Source organism: Pundamilia nyererei, unplaced genomic scaffold (assembly GCF_000239375.1).
Source record: "Pundamilia nyererei isolate P.nyererei 1_Seehausen unplaced genomic scaffold, PunNye1.0 scaffold00070, whole genome shotgun sequence".
Classification (NCBI taxonomy): domain Eukaryota; kingdom Metazoa; phylum Chordata; class Actinopteri; order Cichliformes; family Cichlidae; genus Pundamilia; species Pundamilia nyererei.
In genome coordinates, this window is record NW_005187471.1 from 2154435 (window position 1) to 2177744 (window position 23310).

The 23310-nt window shown below is 40.9% G+C and overlaps 2 protein-coding genes across 6 annotated transcripts; one reads left to right on the forward strand and one right to left on the reverse strand.

Moving 5' to 3' along the window:
- Positions 1-282: 282 nt before the first annotated feature.
- On the reverse strand, positions 283-23243 carry smc6 (structural maintenance of chromosomes 6). Of its 5 annotated transcripts, none has more exons than XM_005736676.2 (27): positions 23214-23243; positions 13395-13555; positions 13184-13295; positions 11610-11715; positions 11342-11478; positions 10524-10585; positions 10332-10412; positions 10125-10226; positions 9731-9850; positions 9543-9638; positions 9170-9316; positions 8976-9064; positions 8730-8900; positions 8467-8645; positions 7183-7384; positions 6964-7078; positions 6705-6865; positions 6333-6468; positions 5497-5577; positions 5224-5394; positions 5004-5141; positions 4729-4874; positions 2045-2170; positions 1834-1939; positions 1580-1732; positions 1375-1472; positions 283-1092 (listed from the first exon to the last, which is right to left on the reverse strand). In XM_005736676.2, exons 2-27 carry the CDS (start codon positions 13539-13541, stop codon positions 1005-1007), a joined length of 3270 nt encoding a protein of 1089 aa, XP_005736733.1. In that variant the 5' UTR covers positions 13542-13555; positions 23214-23243; the 3' UTR covers positions 283-1004. The 5 variants fall into 5 exon arrangements, with proteins under 5 accessions (XP_005736733.1, XP_005736730.1, XP_005736732.1 ...); XM_005736673.2 differs by lacking the exon at positions 23214-23243 and adding an exon at positions 14309-14440; XM_005736675.2 differs by lacking the exon at positions 23214-23243 and adding an exon at positions 14290-14315.
- tdrd6b (tudor domain containing 6b) lies at positions 14819-22352 on the forward strand. Its single transcript, XM_005736672.2, has 3 exons — positions 14819-14880; positions 17103-22201; positions 22290-22352. Exons 2-3 carry the CDS (start codon positions 17128-17130, stop codon positions 22334-22336), a joined length of 5121 nt encoding a protein of 1706 aa, XP_005736729.1. The 5' UTR covers positions 14819-14880; positions 17103-17127; the 3' UTR covers positions 22337-22352.
- Positions 23244-23310: the final 67 nt, after the last annotated feature.

The window sequence follows — 23310 nt, forward strand, 5'->3', positions numbered from 1 at the left end:
GAAATGCCTTCGAAAGACGAAAACGGAGATGTCTGCCCATAATGCACTGCGCCACGTTTAGTGTAAAGCAAACACAGTATATCAGCACAATGTCAAACATGGTGGCGGAGGGGTGATAACCTGGGCTTGCTTTGCAGCCACAGCGCCGACCACAAACTCCTCTGTATTCCAAAGTATTCTAGAGTCAAATGTGAGGGCATCTGTCCGACAGCTTGGCCCAAACTGGGCCATAAAATAGGACAATGATCCCAAGCACAGCAGCAAATCTACATCAGATGGCTGAAAAAGAAAAAAATATCAAGGTGTTGCAATGACTCAGTCAAAGTCCAGACCTGAAGGGTGCTGCTTCAGCTATTAGGCGAGCAGGCGCACGTAGGTCTTGCAGTTGAAATGTAGCGGCCGACCTGCGGGCGCTGCATTTTTCTTAAATGAATAATGGCACGGTGTAATATATCATATGTTGCTATTGATCTAATTTTAAAACCATGGACTGATGTTGCTTTGATACCTCAGAGCCTGGCGTTGTATCTAGAACTTCTAAGCAAGCCAACAACAGAACAGCTGATAAAGAAAACTGGGTTTTGTAATGATAAAGGTAGAGTCTCTGTCTTAATCCAAGTGAGATGTTGCGCCTTGTCCATAAATGTTAATGCACTGAAACTATTTTGTAGGAAGCAGGGGTCCAAAATGCCTCATCACTCTACAAGTTTCAAGACCAGCTACAGGAAGTGTCTGATGGGAGTTGTTGCTACCCGAGGAGGATCTACAAGTCACAAAATAAATTCAAAAGCACACGTACTCTTTCCGGCTAAAGTAAACAGCTCTTGAGATAGCCTGTTTACTCTAGCCAGCATACCACTGGGGACTTAGGTGAAGCTCACACCACATTTAGAGCAATTAAATGAAGACATCCTGGTAATTCAAAAGGGTTCATAAATGTTTTTTTATAACTGTATACAGTAATGCCCATTAACATTCATCCACTGATGTCACTGAAGCTCAGTTTAAACATCTTCATCTTCTGTTTGACCCCGGTGTCTTTCTGGAGCCCGCAGCTGGTGGATTTTGATAAGGTCCGACTTGGGTAGATTGCTGAAAAATACGAACCTTTTGATCAGTTGTCAATCATTTTTCACACAGCACAGGTCATTTTTAGAGATTAAAAGGTAAAGATGGATAGCGGGAGGTTTAAAAAGAAGAATATAGGATCTTGAAAAACAGTGAAATCAAAAATACTTACCTGACAAACTGACATAAAATGATTTCAGGAACAATAACAACAACAAAAATCTACAATTGGTCTGCTTGCGCACATCAGCCTCCACAGAGAAAACGTCAAAGGATATCAAGGCTAACATCACACAAATACATTACCTGGTGTTCAGAGGTGTAATGAAGATAAATTGTCGAAGATGCTGCCGCTCTGACAACTCCAGAAGCAGATCCAGACAGATTCTTCGATTGTGCATATCCTGCCGCAGCAAAAGAAAGGGAACTGTTAACTCAAGTGAGTAAAAGCCAAACCCCGTAAGCATTTTCTACTGGTTACATGCGACTAATGTGTTTTCTGTGCACTCACCATGTAGACGTCAAACTCGTCGAGGCATCTGAAGGGTGACTCGGTGATCTCCCACAGTGAGAGCATGAAACAAACAGTGGAGAAGGAGCGCTCACCACCGGACAGCGACCTCATGTCACTCACACCATCCTCCTCCCTGCCTGGAGGCTTTACCTTCAGTGCCAACAAACTTGAGTGTTACTTATATTAACTGTGCTCCTGGTTTGCTGTAATGTAACAAACTTTTCTGGCAAACTAAAGAGATAAGCACGTACCATGATAGAGAGCGTCTCGTTGTTGTGGTCAAAAATCATAGATCCACAGCAGTTCATCTTTATTAGGAAGTTATTGAAGTATAACTTACATCTGACAGACAGGGACCTTCAGGAAAAAGAGAAGAAGAAAAGTTTTAGCCAAAAGTACAATTTTTCCCACGTCAATGAATCCTTATATTATATTTTTCTACCGTGCAAGATCGTTACTTACCTACGCATTATTTTGTATCTGTTCTGCCTGTCTGACATGATGTTATCCAGACGATCGATGAACCTCCGCAAATCTCTTACTTGGTTGGTTTTCTCTCTGTAGAGAGCGAGGGCCTCGGCGTACTCCCTAATGAGGTCAGAGGGAAGAAATTGGCATAGCCTAAATTCTTCTCAATTCAGCTTTCAGTGTGCACATGTAAAATGAGGGCAGGAGATGATTTAGTGATGGCCAGCAGGCAGATCTGATTAATCCGTACAGGGGAAGAGACAGTCCGAAGGAGATGAGCTGAAACTCAGTGAGCAGAAGCGCGCCTTTTTATTTCTTGGGAGATGAAATCCAGGGAAAATGATAGGTTAGAATGAAGATGGAAGATGTCTTTGAAGAAGCCTTTAAGTAAATACGTTTTTGAAAAGATACAGTTGGTCTACAGCAAACTAAGTTAGCTTTTAAATCTGTATGAGTCATGTCCATTTCCTGATCGCTCCCATTAAAGATCTTAACATCTTTCAGCTCTGCCGCCCGTCATTTGAATAGTGCAACCCCCTCCAAACTAGATCGCAGGCCTCCCGTAAACACTCCCTTTCACCATTGCTGCCATCCTTCTGTCACAAATCACCCCTGACACTCATCTCCACCCACTCCACTGTGTCTGCACTTTCCTCTTTACCTTGTTTGTGCACTAAACATTTTGGATGATCTCGAGGTATTTAAACAGATCCACCTTCACTACCTTTACTCCCAGCGTCATCACCATTTAATTCACACACACACATGTATTCTGTCTTGCTTCCTTACTTCCATTCCTCTTCTCTCCAGAGCACACCTCCACTTTTCCAGGATCTCTTCCTCCTGCTCCTTACTCTATAGATCAGTGTCATCTGCTATCATCATAGTCCACAGAGACTTCTGCCCGGTCTCATCTGTCAACCCCCACCTTGAATCCATCCGTTACTCCTACTTGAAGTTTATATCTCTATAGTTGCTACAGCTCTGCACATCAACTTTGCTAATGAGTCCTATAAGGGTAATACTACTATACATAATTAAATTAATATTATTACTGATACATAAGTGTCTGAGAAGGATTTAACTGTTGCAGCCGGTTGAGACAGAGCTTTCTAAAATATTATCTATATGATAAGGTTGATTTTGATTACAAAAAACCAATATATTCCTTTATCCAGTACAACAGCTAAGTTCCACCTGGTCTAGGTTTTCGATCCCAATAGCGTTCCACTTGTCATAGGTGTCAATAAAACAATTAACACCCACGACACATTCAGAAGTGCTTCTAACACTGCACCCTCTATAAATATGTAAATAAAGGCAAGATAGTGAATACAAAAACACTGTTCGATGTAAAGTAAGACACCACCTTTAAATGTGGTGACAACAATTATTAGATAACAATAATTATTCAATGTAATGTTGCACCCGATTAATGCAGAGTTATTTTTGCACCATGTGCGTCACAGACGTCGATGCGTCTGTGGTGGTGCGCCTACGGTCTTTAACACCGGAGGTCGAGAGCGCGTGCAGGCGACCGAGGAGTCTATTGTTTACTTCAACAACCCGACTCATATGTAGCAATCTATGATAGTCATCTTTGATTAGCAGAAGCATAAGGGCAAGGAAAACAATAGCAAACCATAACAGTTGCCTGTTTCATACGTCTGGGTTGTTTTCAGCTGTTGTTTTATGTGTAAAAAGGGGTTAAAGTGGATTTGTCAGGTGTAGCACTGAGAAGAAAAATCACTTAAAAATAAGATAAAAACTTGTACTTCAAGCTCCAATAGATTTGTTTTCTTTGCATACGGCTGTGATCAGCTAACATGTGCAATTGCTGCTCTTTTTGGATTTATCTGAACTCAACAAGATAACAGAGCAACTTAAATTTGATGTCTGCTACTCTGGATGTAACCGGACATTGACCATGAACAACACAGGCTGCTGTGCACTGCTCCAACATTGCTGCTTTACTGTAAACTTCACCACACTGCTGCAAACTAACCTGAAATGATGTATTAAATGTAATTAATCTTGTGTCTTCCTTACATCTTTCATCATCTCTCATTTCTATTCAGTAAACTTTTCACACGTGAATGTTTCTTTTCTCCCTGGGAGACGCAGCGTCTTTATTTCTCGTGCTGTTTGAAACATTTGAATGTCAACAGCGATAAATGCTACTCCGTTTATATCCTGAGCAAATACAAGTAAGCACAGACAGAGCAGGCAGCTAAATACTCAATTGCAGTAACAACAACTTTATTGACATCTGCAGCATGAAGGCATCACACCGATGAGAAGGAAAAAAGAAGGTGCTGAGAGGATATGCTGGCTCAATTAAAGTTCCTGGACCATCGTTCTGGATGGTTCTGGTCTACTTTAACCATGCCTAATAGTCTATTTAGGTTAGCTAATAAAACAAGTCAGCTCAGGTGAAAATCCTTGGCTGAGTGGGGTGCCAGTTTAGGTCTAGGGGGAAACTGGGGTTAATATATATTATAAGTACCTTAAGTCTGTACACAGGTACAGTACCTGATTAGATTACCTACATTCCACCAGTTTTATACATACAGTTTACACATGCACTAACATGATTGATGAATTAGCTCAATAAACCTTTGAGTTTTAACTGTTAAAATAATTTCTGCCTCTGTTGCTGAAAGCCTTCAGTTTCTCACCTGACCACCTGCTGCTGCTCGCCGTGGTCGCTTTCGTACACTTTGATCTTCTTATTCAGTCGAGTGATTTCTGTGTCGATGCTCTTGGTGTTGCCGACCACGTGCTGCCGTTCAGGACTGATCTCTATAGCCTTTGCCACGTATTCCTGTCGTAACATCACGAGACTTCTGCTGACTTTCTTTGATTGAATTCACCGAATACCGGCTGGCGTGAATAGCTAAACTGCAGCTTAACTACACCGTATCATGCTGAAAAAAAAAATAAATCTTCCTACCTGTAGCTCCTCTTCTCTTTGGGCAAGTTCATTTTTCATGCCTTCAATGTTGTCATCATGAGCCTTCACTTTGTTTTCTAAGATTTTCAGGTTTCGTTCATGCTTGGCACACTCCGTCTCCAGTTTCAGCTGTTCATCCTGTAGATCAAGAGCACAAAGGTTTGGAAGCCTGCACAAAACAACAAGTTGTAGACCTGAAACCGTAAAACCTCTACTGCACCTTAAGGGGCTCTATTTCCTCTAGAAGCTGATCAATCCGGTCTCTGACAGATGAGTACTTGGAATCTGAGTCTTCGGCCATTTTTCGCTGCTTGTCGAGTTCTGCCTTTGCTTCTTGAACACTTTGCTTCTCTGCCTCGATTTTCTGCTGATTCTCTTGGGCAACCTCTTCCTGCACAGTTTAAAACATTCAGAAACACTTAACCTGCATAATTCATGGCAGCGTTTAGTTTATTACGCAACAGATAAAAATAAAAACTGAAGTATGTATCACCAGTGAGCTGATGTCATTAATTTGCTCCTCACTAGCAGTCACCAGATCAGTTATTGCTGCTTTGACATGATTCACAGAAGCCTGCAACGAAGAGAAAATAAATGTAATCTAATGTTAATTAAAAATCACATTAATCACACTGCTCAGCACTGATTTGCCAGCATTAAACAGCAACTGGAACATAGACTTTACATAAAAGATGGATAGCTTATGGATTACTGTTTGCAAGACTGGTTTTTCTGTTGTCACCATCTTGAGGTTGTTTTTTTTTTTTATACTAAACACGCCCAATGCTAACACTGAGCAACTATCTTGGTTAGCAAGGTACATTAGTAAATCACTGTAAAACTGAAAGGGATGCTAACTTGATTTTTAGTGAGGGGAGTAAAAAGCCACAATCTTTTTACCTGTTCATGCCTCCAGAGGCTTTCTGAGCTTCCTGCTCGAAAATGACATGCCCAAACTGAATATTGTATTTCTCAGCAATTACAAACTCTGTGTAAACAATCCTGGCATCAAAATAAAGCTAACACTTGTGAGATTTCATCAGAGGTGTAAATATTACAGCAGATGTTACTGTGTCAAAGCTACTGAGGCTGGAACACTAAGAAACTACTTTTTTTTTAGCATATAACCCCTTTAAAAATATGCTTTGGTTCACATTTGACTCCAGAAAATCAGTAACCAACATATTCAGCCCTAACACTGAATTCACTTGTCAGCTCTTTAGCTTGCTGCTTTAATTGGAAGCCAGAAACCACAAAACGAGGAGACAGACTGCAAATGCAGAAAATGAAAGGAAACCCAAACAGCTTCAGGTGTATCTTTTTACTGACCAGTGTTGTCTTCATGGTCAGGATGGTGTTGTTAAGATTGCTCTCCATATTCACAATGTCTTCGGTGACAGAGTTTACTTGGAGCTGAAACCTGGACAGCTGAGCCTGGTAATTCTCCAGGTCTGAGTCCAGCATACTGGAACAGACAGGATACCACAAACATAACATACCACATCTATGAAGTCACATGAAATTGGGTTTGTTTGCTTGTTTGTTTGTTTGTTTGTTTGTTTTTTTTGGGGGGGGGGCTGTACTCAGGCACAATTTATACTACTGTCATTTCCATGTGACATAAAGATCCAGTTTGAGCATTCAACTGGGTGTAAATGTGAAAGACAGTCACTCAAACCTTGAATAGTTTCCAGTGGTTACCTTATTTCAGTCTCAGTGTCCCCACCGAGATATCTTGCCATGCTGAAATCAGACGTGTAATAACGGTTTGGATACACCTGATCCCCCTCAACAGTGAAGGCTTCACGGCAGTTTTTAGGTGGACGGCAGTGCTGCATGACCCTCCTCGCTTTATCTTTTTCCTGAGATCAAACAACAACAACAACAAAATGCAACATCAATCCTAGAGCACCACTCTAGGCAATATCCAGGCATAAGCAGGTCTTAGTAAGACACTTACTTTGATTATAAGGATTGATTCTATCCCTCGCATATCAATCAGACAGTTGATAATCACTGGGCTTGTTGCTGTGATTATGTCCATTACCGATGGGTACTCCGGATGATATGCTTTCCTGTGAAACAGCACAGAGTGAAAACAAAACATGCTTTAAAAAAAACCAAAAGTTTCAGAAAAACGTAATAAGAAAAAGAAAAGAAAATCTCACATAATGCCGACCTTCCATGAATGTTGTACAGTTTATCAGAGAAGGGGCTGACGATAATCTGTGGCCTGTTGCCCTTTGGATAAAAGCGAGTCATCAGCTCCTGGAGGACCGCCTCGTCTTTGTAGTTGTCGCAACAGAACGCCTTCACGAAGCTCCGCAGACAGCACTCCACAGCCACAGCTAACGAGGGATCCTTTAAACTGATACATGCCCCTGGGAATAAACACAGACTGTCAGCAATATATCAAAAGTAGAAAGCTTTGAATTATTTAAATGTTAAAGATGTTTATAAAAAAAGAAAAAAAAAAAAAAAAAGGTACAGCGTTTGCTTTTTTGCGTGAAAGAAAAGAACATTAGACATGTGTCTGTACAGTAAATACGCAGCTGCAGCTAGAAACTCGTTAGCTTAGTTAGCGTCAAGATGAAAACATGACAAAAACCAATGCACGATAGTGAAAAACTATGATGAAATGTATTGACGCTTTTGTCCGCCAATAAAATGAGATGAAAATGGACGGATCAATCAGAACAAACTAAGTTGTTCAGAAAGGTGGGACAAGTTGGGGAGTGATCCAATCAGAAGTAATCTCCTTGTGCAGTTAGGTCAGATTTGATCTGCCCAGGGGAAACGTACAAGTTCTCGCGCTCTCAGTTTCTCATGAAAAAGCAACAAAATGTCAACACTTGTGAAGAAGAGAGAAGCAGGACTCGTTTCACATTTGATGTCAAGGAAAATAAGATGCTTTTTAAACCATGTGGGGCAACTCCCTGTCTTTGTGATGTGCTCCATTTAAAGTCTGAAGTCAGAGTTTCCAACTTGTTATCTGTACTGCCACTGTTGTGTGCTTGTGACTTGCCATACAGAGATAATCGAGCACACTATCCATGACTTTTCTTCAGTCATGCTTTCAAGCACAGAAAAACGACCCCTGCACTGTATTATGACTACTAGTGAATGGCTCTACCTCGCTACAAGTTGTCTAAGGAATGCAGGACCTCGTTGCTGTGAGGCAATGACGCTAACAGGGCACGTTTTCTTGATCAGAGAGCTTTAGATGTGATAGCTGACAGATGACTCACTTCTTCCTGTTTCCAGTTTTCAGTCTCTGTTCTAGTCAAACTGGTTATTGGCGCTTGTTTTTAATTTAGTACGCAAACATTAGAGTTTTATCAATCTTCTCATCAAGAACGTTAACAAGCAGATCGTATTGAACTGAAAAGTCAAACAAAACAAGTCTGAAAATATTTTTATCCAAAAAAAAAAACCCCAAAAAAAACCTGAAAATGAGTGTTACCTATTGGACCAACAGGTCTCTTGAGGAAGCGTCCCGTGGCATAAGCCTCGCTAATTGCACTCATCATGTCAGGCACCTGGTCTCCAAAGCGCTTTAGTTTGTTCGATCGACTGGCGAGCAGCTGATTCTTCCTCTTTAGTTTGGACTCGTATGAAGCCTGTACGTTCCTTTCCTCCAGTCTGGTAAATACAAAGAGAGCAAGATCATAAACTTTCACTTCCCTGACAATATGTTTACACCAGAGCTGATTTACTTTGTTATACCTCAGCTTGTCCAGTTCTTCCTTCCCTTTGAGAAGCGCCTGATGTTTGTTCTTGATGTCTTGATTCAGGTGCGTGCACTTATTCTCGAGCTCTGCAAGCTGCTCTTTCAGATTACTTAAACTCTTCTGCCGTTTCGTGTATTCCGAGTCTCCCTCACTGTTCAGACTCTTACTGAAACAGAGTAAAAAAAAAAAAAATTGAAAACAAATACATCAGCTGTATTAACATCAACTCTTACTCCCCTACCTTGCTTTTGCCTTGTTAAGCTTCTCCTGGAGAAGGTTTTGCTCTTGTTCCGACTGTTTCAGCTTGTTTAGAGCTCGAAAATAAACGACCTATTGGAAAAGATTGTGACATTAACATGACGTCAAATATTTCTCTATGCATACAGTAAATAAATAAATGTGCAGATTAACACAGCGCCGTTTGTCAGCGACTACCTCCTGGTCCTTGTGTGCTTTGCTAATGATCTTCACTTGTTCTTTCAACTTAACATTGTCCTCTGATAGAGACTCTTGCTCTTCTCTCAGAGTGTCAATTTTGCTTTTGATGCATTGAAGCTTCTTCTCTAGCTGTATGATCTTCGTCTGAAGATGAGAGAGACAGAAACAGGTTTTTAAAGACAATGCCTGAAAATAATTACCAGCAGGATAGAGCCACTCCACCCCACAACCTCAGGATATCTACTGTAAACACAACCATGCATTATGTGAAGGAAGGACTTTGAGTTTATGCAGAGATGAAGGTCTGAAGTGGTCTGACATTTATAAATAGGGTTGTATATTTAACAGAAAAGAAACACTTGTGACTCACCTGACAGAGCTGAAGGTTATCCTTGGGTTTGTAATTATTTTCTTCCTTTTCAATGTCTTCCTTCAACTGCTTTAAGAGCTGCTCCTTCTCACTCACCTGAAAGAGATAAAAAAAAACACATTTATTAAAAATTGCAAGCTCTATCCAACCAGCAAATGTTGCGTTCAAGCCTCAAGATCAAGTCTTACCAAACACCATACCATCGCCTTCTTCAGATTCTCTAAAACAACCTTCATGTCACTGAAGGATGCAACATTTTCATATCGTTCCTTCTTCTGCAGGAACTCTTGCTTCAGGTCCTTGAGACACTGGACACAAAAGCATTTTAAAATATGTTTGATTTATGTAAAAATCAAACGCTACTCATAGATAAACATATAAGCTGCAACTGGATACAATTAGGATTCCCAAATAAAAGGCAGAAAATCAAGAGAAACCCCAAAGAAGAAGATGCTTTTAAAACTGTCAGTGTTTAGCCAGAAATAAACAATGTAAATAACATTTCTCCAACGTGTATTTGCTTTATAATCTCGCTTGATGTGCAACATCAACGTTCAGCGGTTTGTGTGAGGAATGCCGTACCTCCTCTTGCCTCTCAACCTGCTCCCGCGTGACCATTTTAGTGTGTTTAATGTGGATGTAATCTCTCTTCATCTGCTCGAGCAGAGTTGCTTTCATGAAGAACTACAAACGAAAAAAAGCAGAAAAGAAAGCACTTATCAAAGTGAGCTTCATTGCAGGTGTAACCTTTAAATCTTAACGCTTTTAGCGAACGTGGCGTTACGCTACCTTATACTTGTCTGTTTCACTTTTCGAATGCAGGAACTGCTTGCTCATTTCTTGGCTGAGAATGGATACTGGGTTATCCAGCTGGAATACACAAGCAAATATCCTGTTAAGTCTTTTAATGTGTATGATTGTGCCGGAAGCAGTACAACCTCGGGGCATCTACAGGAAAAAAATTTAAAAAGTAGCAAGTACCTGGATGTTAAAGTGGTCCAAAATGCCCGTTAATTCCTCCTTTTTGTTTGAGACGAGATGTCCTAAAAGAGATAAAATGCAAGTAAAGTGGTTTGAACCTCTGTTGCCCTTTAAAAGAAGTTATAACTTACATGCCACTCATTGGAAAATAATAAGATGGTACTGTACTGTGTTCATAATTCCTTAAATTTGGACAAGATCTCCTACACCACTGGCCGATATCTAGCCCAAAACACGACGGAGCCTCCAGTGTGTTTTCCAGGCTGTAGACACTCACTGTCTACACTCACTTCACTGTGACAGGTTTTTAGCTAATAGCTCTTTGTCAATCTTGTTGGTGCATAAATACTAATTTATGCCTGTTAAACTTGGTTACTTTGGTAAATATTTGGGTAGATTCAACAGAAGAAACGTGAATAAATTCTGTGATTTTGTGTGAGAATGTAATAATAGTGTTATAATAATGTTAGTGGCTTAACATACAGAAGAACATTCTTCTGAAAATGGTCAGGTACAAGAGTGAACATGCATACTGGCACATGCACTTTAAGTTCCTTTTATTTATAAAATGACATTTACAACATAGGAAAACCAGCGGCTGAAAGCAGTGCCATGCAAATAAAATATATACAAGTTTATAGAGAAAATTCCAGACTGAGAGTAAAGAATGTATACAGTATTAGGAGGTGACAGTGTGGCTGAAGTGTTTGGTCTCCACTCCCAACTGTGTCTGGTTAATCTAAGATTTCCAGAAGGTTTCACAAGACTTGGACCGACTCACAGAAAGTTTTCCAGTCACAGCATCTGTGGAAAGTCACCTGATTTGCTTTTCAGCCTGCAGGTCCGGCATCCATCACTCGAGAGCCGATGTTCAATGGTGATACTGTCGCCGTAAACATCCTTTTTGTAAGCATCTGGCCCTCTGTTTCTCAGCTTTACTGTTATATCTGCAGTACTAGAAACCAGAGTGTATTTTTAACATTGTTTTAGTGACATTTGCTAGTAAAGAAATCTGAAGCATTTTTAACACTAAAATAAAGACACACGATTTATTACTGAGGGACGATATTAGGATCTATTACTTACTTTTCATTGGTCTTCACAAAGTCTTTCAGCGACATTCCTCTGTTCGTCACAGTGGCCTTTCCCCCGAGGCCTACAATCAAAGCGGTCAGGATAGCGCTTTTTCCACCTGAGGGATAAAGCAGTTACAAGACAACAAATTAAATCGGTGCATGTAAAGCATCTTACAGACATGCGGCGCTCGGCAGTGCTAGAAAACTATGCAAATGATTGTAAATGATGCATCGACTGAAAAAAAAGAAAATAAATAAATAAATCAGGGAGCCATCTTTGAATAAACAAATTTTCAGTGAGCTCAGCATTAAACAGTTCCTTATAAAAGCTGATACTTCACCTAAAATGATTCAGCCAAGTGAGCAATAAATGATAATCTTGTAAATCCTGCAAAGTATTTTTTCCAGTGAAAGAAATCTAAATGTTTAAAATGTTTTACAGGGGAGTTTGTGTGGCGTTAAGTGACAAAATAACAAAGCTGGAGAGGGATGGATCAAATGTTCTTGTGTAGATAACAAAATTGGGTGTTGTTCATTCACTCTGTTTTGTTAATCCACAAAGGGTGACAAGGCTTTGTTCTGGATTTAGGCCTGAAGTCTAAAGATGCTATTCCTTCCTGATATATTAGAAGTCTGTTATATCCTTTTAAAAACAAACTCGATTTGTTGAGTACGACTGTTCATCATTAACGCAATGCAGAGATGGTCGAGATGATCTGCTAAATTTCAAACCAAGCATCAGAGTGGGGAAGAAAGGTGATTTAAGTGCAACATGAATGTAACATAGTTGTTGATGTGAGTATTTGAGAAGCTGTTCATCTACTGGGACTTTCCCCACACAATCATCTCTAGAGTTTACTAGAGAAATATCGAGCGAGCGGCAGTCCTCGCGTTGATGTCAGAGGTCAGAGAAGAATAACTGCACTGCTTAAGGCAACAATAACTCAAATAACCACTTGTTACAACCACGGCGTGCAGAAACACATCTCTAAATGCAGAGCATGGTAAGCCTTGAAACTTACAGTAGCAGAAGACCAGACTGGGTCAGCTGAGAACAGGAAACCAAGGCTGGATGGTAGCATCAAAATTTGAATTCAGGCTCTTGGTGGTGTAATGTTGTGGGGACTACTTTTTTTGGCACACTTTGCTTAACTGAGCATTGTTTAAACACCTCAGCCAACCCGAGTTTTGTCGCTAACCATGCCGATCCTTGTATGACCACAGTGTACTCATCTTCAGAAAGCTGCTTCCAGCAAGATAACACAGGATGACAAAAATCCCAAATCCTCTCAGTTGGGTTTCTTGAGCATGACGGTGAGTTCGAGGTACTCAAATAGCTTGTACAATCCACCTTTGGAATGTGGTGTAATGAGAGATTCATATCATGGACCTGCAGCAACTGTGTGATGCTATCATGTCAACATGGACCAAAGGTGAGAGGAGGTCCAACCCCAAACTAGCATGCTGTAGCTAATAAAGTGGCCAGCAAGTGTTTCTATAGGGAAAATAAAGCTATACCCAATTAAAATCACATGTCAGACATGACAACATCCAGGTACAATCAAGTGAAGGGAAAGCTCTTACTTCCATTGTGACCAACTATGAAATTCACGTTTGGCCCAAACTGGAACGGACCAAAAGAATGATGGCACATGAAATTCTTCAGAGTGATGCTTTCAATGAGTCCAATGTCACCCTAAGAACACAAGCAGAAAACGATATTTAACCTTTAACGAGCCGGGAGGAGCAAAGACAAAACTTTGTGTGGGTTTTAATGTTAGGGCGAAATACTCACTGTAGAAAACTGAGCGAAGGCCTTGGAACAGATCCCCTGATGACTTGGGTTTGCATCATCTGGCGTATGTTCGATACTTGCAGCTGCGACTTTGCGGCTCTTGAAAGTTGTTGCTTCAGTGATCACTTTGCCTTTTCTCTTACTCATTTTAGAACAGATCACTGTCAACAGAGTTAACATGACAAAGCAAATGAGACACCATTATTTTTAACTCCCCCTATAGCTCAGCACTGTCAGCTTAAATGAAACTTTCACTCATTTTGCAAACTGATACGTTTTTAATTCTACTAATGCACAACCAGAACAACTTTTCTCGTTCAGTCTTAATCTATTAAACTGGGCAGATTTTAATGCTTCTATTAATAAGTGTGTCCACCTGCAAACGCCCTAAATAAGCCATCAGTATTAGTAGTAGTTCCTTGTTTAAATTTGCAATCAGAAGTGTAAATACGTCAGCGAGACATGCAGCAGTTTAGAGACAGCACCAAAAATGTATAGAGAAGCTTACACAGTGGTGAAAACTAATTTCTCATAGAGTCAGCATGTAAAAATAAAGAAATATGCATTTTGACTTGAAGTCAGGAAGCCGCCACCTAAACTAGCAGATTCAGCGGCGATACAAATAGATGATCAGCAGTGCAACATGTAGCTAAGCGTTTTGCTTCCACATGCAACTCTACATAACTACAGGCACCAGCAAGCCGAGCTACGCTGCATCTATAGGTCACAATGAGCTGGATCTGCTATGCCAGCTGCACCAACATGTAAGAGCCTCTGAGCTCAGTGAGAAAACAGTTTCCAAAAGTGCACACCAAAGTCCAGCTCTTTGTCTCACAACCCCCCCTGCAGACCTCCGCTAGAGCTCAGCTCTCGTGGATCACGAACAATATAGCACCTTGTTAGAAGTCGCCTACCATCGCTCGATCTCGTGGGAAGCCTTCAAAAATATTATGATCACGGGAAGAGTGTGCGTCGCTTTACGACTTCCTGGTCGTACGGTGTGACTGCGTGGAAAACGAGCCGCTGCCGTGACAGTTGTGGGTGTGATTTCGGTTCTAAACACGGAACACGAAGCGTGCAGCGTGATTGGCTCGGCATCATTGCTCGGCACCCACCTGTGTGCGTGCGTGGCCGTGTGCGCGCGCGCGCGCGTTCAAAACAAATGTAACAGTTTTTCCCGTTTTGTTTTTGTTTTGGCTGAAAATAGAAAAGCCGGGGGAGGGAGAGAGGAAGTGGAGGGAGGGACCGGGCTTTAAACTGTGCTGCATGTGGAGTTAGACTCTATATTTTATTTAATTTTATTAAAAAAACGAAAAGAAAACAACAACAAAAATGCAAACACATTGATCTCCGGGAGGATTTTGTGTCATGGCTCATCGAAGCCTTTAAAAGGCGTGAGTGCACGCCCCCATGTCCTCCTCCTACCGGATTCCAGTTCAGTTTAACGACAGGAACAAGATGAGACGTGTTGCCTGCAGCAGACGTGGTGAGAAAAAAAAATTTAAGCTGAAGATCCGTGTAACACATGTGAAAAAGAACGCAAACTAAACTGTGAAGCGACGGGCACTTTTGGTGACAAAAGTCTTAAACTACCCTTAATTTTATTTTGCTTGCAATACGCCAGGAAAAAAAACAGACCTGAGCAATTTATCTTCAGACTTTCTGAAGGTTTTTCAAACGTTTTCTTTGGTCACCTCATGTTTTCTTTTCTTTTTTTTCTTGATCTATGAGTCATTCAAGCATTAAAAATAGTCCCGTAACTCAAGCTTTGAATCAGTGTTGGTGACACATCATAGACAGCTTAGTAAATAACCAATACTGAATTGTATCTTTAGGCACTTGAGGCTAGTAGACTGTTTATTTTTGCACCAACAAGGTGATTCCCAAAGACCTATTCCCCGAAAACTTAGCATATCTATGCAAAGTCTGCAGTATTTGTTAAAAGATGTTTGTGGTGGCCAAAAACGTTTCAGGCCTAAAACTATCAACAGCAGACAAACAGTGAAGGTTACACTTCTAAGCGTTAAGAAAAGAGTGAGGAATCCAAGTTTGACATTTTTGGTTCCAGTGGTTGTACAAAGGAGGTCCGGAGAGAGAGGTACAACAGTGAGTGTCTACAGCCATCTGTAAAACATGTTAAAGCTGCATTTCAGCCAGTGGTGCTGGTGGTCTCTTAGCATCAGATTTTGATCCACAATACAACACCATCTGCGTCTGATTGGCAGCAGCTTTATTTTTAAGCATGACAATGACCCCAAACACAGTGCCAGTGCAGGAAAAGCATACCTGGATAGACATCTTTCACCTGAATAAACTTAAAGTTATATCTTTTAAAAATGTTGGCATGTTCTGCAGATGGACAGTAGATGGCACCGAATGCCAGTGTTGTGAAATTTAAATGATCTGCTTTCTCACCTGATCCTGAGTGTGTCTCTCCTCATCAGGCTGCCTGAGCTGTCTTTATGTGTAGTTTTTAATGTGCTAATAATGAGATGGGTCATTAAGTCCTGTGTATGACTGGTGGCGCCAGTGTTCGGCAGCCTCACCTCTGTCAGTGCGCCCCAGGGTGGCTGTGGCTACAATGTAGCTTGCCATCACTAGTGTGTGAATGTGTGTGTGAATGGGTGGATGACTGGTTGTTAGCGCTTTGGGGTCCTTAGGGACTAAGTAAAGCTCTATATAAATACAGGCCATTTACCATATAGCTTGTTTGTTTTGTAAATGAACACCACCAGTCTCACTGCAATTCTGTGGCCTGATTGAAGTTAGATTAAATTGCACATTACTTGTTAGTAGATCACAGTAGGTCAAAAAGAACTCAAACAGCTGCTGCATTTTTTTTGAGTGGTTTAAATGGCACAAATTTGTTTCTCTCTATCATCATATTTGTTTTTGTTCATCTGCTGTTGTCAGTTAAGTGAGCGGTTAACAGTCCAACAAGTGAATGTTTTTAAGAAACCCGAGACTCCTCTGCAGCCCAAGACATACAGACCTGAATAATAATCCTCTTCTTATAAGAATAAGCAATGAGATAAATGCATAAGTAAAATAGTTGAATGCACATGTGGCCAAATAATCATCTGGTGTGTTTAACAACTTTTCCAGTTACATTAGAAATTACTGCAAAGTCAGGTCAGATTATATACGTTTTGGTTGGTTAATGGTTAGAAAATAACAAAAATTGCTATCTCATGGAAATTATGCAAAGTGTTACTTTGTTTCTCTGCTAACAGTTCTGACATAGATGACTATAACACAAAAATGCATGCACCATCACCAAAATGTAAAAGTTGCATTTTAAAAATAAGGAACTATATCGATCCCACAGTACGTGGCGTTGCAGCAGTTGTGAAGTCAGTTCAGTCTTATTTGTATAAAACTGAATATAATTCAAATCTGTATGCCGTTGAACTCACAATAGCATCGCCTTTCCAGTTATTTATATTGGGAGTTTAAGATCCTACAATAATACAGAGAAAACCCCAACAATCAGATGACCGCCTGTGAACAAGCACTTGGCAACAATGGGAAGAAGAACCTTCCACCATAACCAGGCTCGGGGAGGGGCTGCTATCATTAAATGCAGAGTGGTAGTAACCTAGGCCACACTACAGTTTAGTACAATTTAGGTGCCTTTAAAAAAAATAATGGACTGAAGTTTTGTTTTTTTTCTTAAGTCGTAACACATTTGTCTTTACTATTTTGCAGATATATTTGATGTCTAAGCTTCACGATGTGTTCAATTCCTGGGCTTCCAGCACCAGGAACAGAAATCTCTGTTCTCATCACGAGGGTGAACCTGAAACCCAACTGTGGTCTTGTGGAATTATGGGTAAACATGGATGATGAGAAGAAACACATTTACGAGCAGATGAGAGAGGAAATTCAGACTCCTCACAGGAAGTTTTCTGGATTAGAAGGGAAACCAGGGGATCTCTGTCTGGTCTGCATCAACGAAACCTGGCACAGAGCTCGGATCGTATCGATTGAAAGTCAAACATACAGTCTTTTTCTAATTGATCAGGGGCAGCCCCACATTGCCGCAAGTGCAGTTTTAGCATGGGCTCAAAATGACAGCTTTCTCCTGCCTCCTGAAATCGAATGTTGCATACTTGCAAATATCTTGTCCCTTGAGAAAAATTTCCCTCATAGAGCTACAAAGTTTTTGATGTCTCTGCCTGGGAAGAAGTTTAGGGGACTCGTTCAATATGTACTGATGCCGGATAGGACAATTCTCCTTGACATACCAGTTGTTTCAAAGCACATGTGCAAGTCTAGAGTTGCAAAGAAGATCCCAGTGGAGGAATTTAAAAATATTGTACTGAAATGTCTAAATTTGCCCAATGATGAGTCTTCTGAGGCCTTTGATGTAACACAGGAACAGAGCCTGAATGTTAGCAGCCAATTTGCTAAACATAACCAATACTTTTACCCAGAGCTGCTTACTGACATTTTGGAAACGGTTTATGTGACTGAGGTAATTGATCCAGAAAATGTTTTTTGCCAGCTTGTTATTCTTTCAAAAGCAGTGAAGATATTGTCTGAACAGATCCATCAACACTATGAAGAGAGCTCCAGTTTTGGAGAGGAACTTCCGCAGAGCTGTGGGGATCCATGTGCTGCTAAAGGGACAGATGGCAGATGGTACCGCTCATTACTAAAGCAAAACATTGAGACCTGTGATGGTGCTGTAAAAGTTTTTCATGTGGATGAAGGAAAAAATGACTTGGTGCCTGTTGAAGACATCAGGCCACTGGCTGGCAAATTCCTGAGAATGCCAGTTATCACATATCGTTGTTCTCTAAATGGAATAAAAGAAAATGGCAGAGAGTGGACTGCAGTGCAGACAGATTTTTTGAAATCACTCCTGCTGAACAAGACTGTGGTGGTGACGTTTGACCACTATGATGCGACTCAAGATGTTTATAATGTTACACTCTATGCAGCTAATGCTACCTGTGTCAACAGTTCTTTTCTGGAGAAGGCAGACTTTATTCCCCTCTCTAAGCTTGAGCAGGATTTAATTGTCCAGAATGAATCTCTTAACTCATCCATTCTCAGTTTACTTGAAGATGAACAATGCATGAATTTACAGAACAAAGTCCATGTCATTCCTGATGGTATACCGGAGGGAACTGCGCCAAGCTCCAAAAACAAAACGGTCAATGGTGGACAAGAGTGTGCATCTCCTTCTTGTAACGGTGACATTTATACAAAAGCAAGCTCTGAACCTGCAGTAGATTGCAATGGGAATACTGCATCAAGTTTCTGCTCTGAGTTGCAAAGTGCTTGTCATGACAGTGCATTCACTGTAGGAAGTAGTGTCACTGTAAAGGTGTCTTGCATTGAAAGCCTACAGAAGTTCTGGTGTCAAATAACAGAAAATGAGGACTCCCTCAGATGCCTTATGCAAGATCTGCAAAATCACTATTCATCCGCCCGCTCTCAGCCACTTATTCAGTCCATCTGCGTTGCCCGTAATCCAGATGATAACATGTGGTACAGAGCAAGGATCGTTGCTAATAGCAATTCACCTGTTGTAGACGTGAGATTTATAGACTATGGTCAAATTCAAAAGGTCCCTCTGCAAGATGTGCACCCCATTGATCCAGCTTTCTTGCAGCTAAGTACTCAGGCTTTCCCATGTTGCTTATTCAGTCTGAAGAGTCCTACTTATCCTGTTACCACTACTTGGAATAGCGATGCCTTAGCAGAGTTTCACAAGTTTGTGGATTTAAGTGCGTCGACAGACAATAGTTTGAAATGTGTTGTAAAGGCAGTGGAATCTGATGAAGAAGGTCTGCTGCTTAATATGGTAGACATTCAGACTGCATCTGGTAGTGCACGCGAGCTTCTGGATAAGATATGTGCACAGTCTGAGGCACATCTGCAATCTCCTCCACAAGTCACATCTGATGTGTACAATTACTCCACATATAATATTGAGGTGGGTGGTAAAGAAAATGTGTGGATAACGTCTTCAGAGACTGTCAATCACTTCTACTGCCAACTGGACAGGAATGCCAAATTGTTTGACAAATTGATGGAAAGTGTTGCACAACTCCTTAGCGAGCCACAGCGCTCAGATCAGACTCTTGGACTCAATAGCTTGTGCTTTGCGAGGTACACTGATAATGAGTGGTACAGAGGTCAAGTAGTAGAAATGACTCCAAAGCACAAAGTGCACTTTGTGGACTATGGGGATACTCTTGTAGTCAGTGAAACTGATATCTGTCCCTTTCCCACTGAAGCGAGCGTGGCCAGGTCATTTCCAGTGCAGGCTATTCCCCTCGGACTGTTTGATGTCCCTGCAGAATTACCCCAGGAGGTCAACCAGTGGTTTGCAGATCGTGCTGTTGGCCGTAGTTTCACCATTTCCGTGGCAAAAGTGGAAAATGGAAAGCTAATTGTTGAACTGTATGATGGCTCAGTGAGTGTGAATATGAAAGTCAGAGAGAGGATGGCTAAAACTAAACAAAACAAAATGACCGATGTCAATCAGCAGACTGACCAGCACCACTTTAACAGCTTGAACAAAGGCTGTTCAGCACAAGAATCAGTATTGGTGGAGACAGCAGGACAAAATGGAGTCCATGGTAACGATAGGATGTCTGCTGCAGATGATTTAAAGGGGAGTTCAAAATCCACAGCTAATGTCGCTTCACCACGGATTGAGCATGCAACGGTTTTGGATGAAGGAACAAAACCCATAATGCTTGTCACTCTTGAAGACAAAACTGTGGCAGAGACTTCTGTTCAGATTTGCCACAGTGACTCAGACACACAGCACTCCAATTCTTGCCTTGAGAAAAACTTGACCATCTGCATGTACAATTGGCCAAATATTTCTCAAAAACGGATTGAGGACGTGTACGCTTCCTGCATTGTTGGACCACATTATTTCTGGTGTCAGTACAACACTGAAGATCTAAACATGATATCAAAGCTTGCTCAGGAAACTGGGCAAATTCAAGATGCAGTTTTTCCTGAGGTACTGGTGCCTGGAAGTCCATGCCTTGCTCTCTTTTCCAGTGACAACCAGTGGTACAGAGCTCAAGTAATTCAAAAGACTAACAGTACTCTCGATGTTCTATTTATTGACTATGGAAATGAGTCTGAAGTTAGCATTAAAGATGTGAGGTCAATACCCCAGCATCTGCTGGAGATTCCTCCTCAGGCATTTCTTTGCTTTCTAGATGGCTTTGAGTGTGAAGGCTCCTGGGATGATGACGTGTATGATGACTTCTACAATCTTGTGGTTGATAAGCCGCTCAAATTGACAGTCATTAATAAGGAAAAGTATTCAGAGATGGCGGTTCCTCAATATGCAGTGAATATTGAATGTGTTAAGATGTTCATCAGTAGCTTAGTGCAGGAAAACAGGAAATCACTGTCAGGAGAAAATTCAGAGAACCAGACTGATCAAGCAGAAAGTTTCTCCCAAGGCATTCAAACTGAGAACAACACAACTCATTTTGATGCTCCCAAAGGAAATGACAATCTTTGCATGTACAAAGAGCCACAGCTTTCCCAAATCGATGCAGAGACTGTATATGCTTCTTGCATTGGGGATCCCTTTTACTTCTGGTGCCAGTATGCCAACACAGAAGGTCTCCGTGAAGTGTCACAGCTTGTTCAGGAAGCCGGAGAGGCACAGAAGGACACGATGCTCCATGAGACTCCTCATCCAGGGAGTCCATGCCTCGCTCTATATTCCAGTGACAACCAATGGTACAGAGCCCAAGTAATTGAGAAAGCGGACAGCACACTGCATGTTTTGTTCATTGACTGTGGAAGCGAGTCCGAGATTGACATCAGGAACATCAGATCATTATCCCAGCCTCTGCTGGAAAAGGCTCCTCAGGCCTTTTTGTGCTGCTTAAATGGATTTAAGGAGTCCGAGGGCTCCTGGAATGACTCAGTTTACGATGACTTTTACACTCTTTTGATTAATAAACCACTTAATCTCAGAGTAATCAGCATAGGAAACCACTCAGAGGTTGGTGTTCCTCAGTATCATGTTGAAATTGAGTGTGAAGGAGTGGCTGTGAACACACTAATGCAGAAATACTGGAATCCGGTTACAGAAGAGTGTGTTGATGCTGAAAGCCATCAAACAGAAAACCTCCCACAGGGTGGTCAGACTGAACCTGATGTGAAACAAATTTGCGTTGCAGAAGAAAATGTTTTTAAATGCATGTACAAAGAGCCGCGACTTTCCCCCAACGATACAGAGATGGTATATGCATCTTGTATTGTGGGACCACATTTCTTCTGGTGTCAATATGCCAACACAGAGGACCTCTGCAAAGTGTCGCAGCTTGCTCAGGAAGCAGGAGAGACACAGCAAAAACTGTTCCCCGAGACTCCTGGTCCAGGCAGTCCATGCCTCGCTCTGTATTCCGATGACAACCAATGGTACAGAGCCCAGGTTATTGAGAACGCTGAAACTTCACTGCATGTTGTGTTCATTGACTATGGAAATGAGTCTCAAGTTGACATCGGTGATATAAGATCACTGCCTCAGACTCTGTTGGAGAAGGCTCCTCAGGCCTTTTTGTGCTGCTTAAATGGATTTAAGGAGTCTGAGGAGTCTTGGGATGACACAGTTTATGATGACTTTTTCAACCTTGTGATTAATAAACCACTCAGACTGACAGTAATCAGCATCGGAGACCACTCGGACATCACTGTTCCTCAGTATCACGTTAAAATTGAGTGTGAGGGAGTGAATGTGAACAAACAAATGCACAAATACTGGAAAGGAGTGGCCAGAGATGGTGCCTTGGCAGAAAGTGTGGAATCAGGTTAGTAGACTGCTAGTTAGTGTTACTGAAATGACTGAAAGGTCCTTTGCTAGTTTAGTTTATCTTGACTTTTTTTTTTTTTCTTCAGGATACAAGGATGAAACCAGTGCCAAGGACGAGATTGACGAGGCTTAAAAGCTGTCAAGTGATACGGCAATCGGTACGTTTAATACATAAAGGTCTCTTTTTGATAAATGCTTCTTTTTTTTATGTATTATTAACAGCAACTCACAGATGAATTATCTATCAAAAGTAAATTTCCAGAAATGGAGAATTAATGACAGCACTAAAAAAAAATCTTTCTTTGTTTCTTCCAGCTCTGGGGAGCCAAAATGTGTCTGATACGTTGTTTCAATATGAAGTAACAATTTGTCTTATTACATTTTTTATTTTTATATTTGTCCCAATAAAGTGTTTACATAGATTAAAACTGGTTTGTTTATTTATTTTCATGGTTTCTAAACATTTGAACAGATAGTTTTGCAGACTGCAGTGGCTGGCAGATTTGCAGCTGCTTAGCATTTGTACTCTGATTAAAAGAACAGTAATGCAGACTTGGAATAAATCTCTACAACCAAATCATCAAGATGAATGTATAAATAAAAGGGATTTAGTCTTAGCTTTTATAGCTTTTAGATTTGTTTGGATTTATTGTTATAACAGGTTATAATATTCTTTACCAGGTCAAGTCTCTAGAAACGCGTACAGAGTCATATTTTTGTTTTTTGACAATCCTTAAAGATGGTTTGATTCCTAGAGCAGTTTTTACTTTTAATCCAAAATGACTTGCATTTGCTTATAATAAAGATTTGAGCATTAACAATTGGTGCTGTTTAATTTTTATTTTTTTTCTATGGATATTTATTTGGCATTTCATTTATGAAACAACGGTCACTTTAAGGCACTTTATGTCTTAGCGTAGAATCTCTGAGTGGAAAACTCAAACTATCAGTGCTGGCTCATGGGGTATTATCTAAGTAATTTTTGAGATTGGAAAAAAAAAACTCCTTACAGTTTAGAAACTTCTAATGGGAAGAAACGTTGAGCAGAACCAGGCTCAGGGAGGGGGAAGCCATCTGCTGCAACTGTCTGGGGCAGAAAGGAAAGAG

What these genes read in the sequence shown, in the direction of transcription:
- smc6 (XM_005736676.2), bottom strand. Translation starts at nt 13,541, where the DNA reads ATGAGTAAGAGAAAAGGCAAAGTGATCACTGAAGCAACAACTTTCAAG. An exon ending in AGGCGATGGTATGGTGTTTG is followed by an intron (nt 9,639 to 9,730) that starts GTAAGACTTGAT and finishes TATCTCTTTCAG; the next exon opens with GTGAGTGAGAAGGAGCAGCT. An exon ending in CTTAACAAGGCAAAAGCAAG is followed by an intron (nt 8,901 to 8,975) that starts GTAGGGGAGTAA and finishes ACTCTGTTTCAG; the next exon opens with TAAGAGTCTGAACAGTGAGG.
- tdrd6b (XM_005736672.2), top strand. Translation starts at nt 17,128, where the DNA reads ATGTGTTCAATTCCTGGGCTTCCAGCACCAGGAACAGAAATCTCTGTT. An exon ending in GGCAGAAAGTGTGGAATCAG is followed by an intron (nt 22,202 to 22,289) that starts GTTAGTAGACTG and finishes TTTTTTCTTCAG; the next exon opens with GATACAAGGATGAAACCAGT.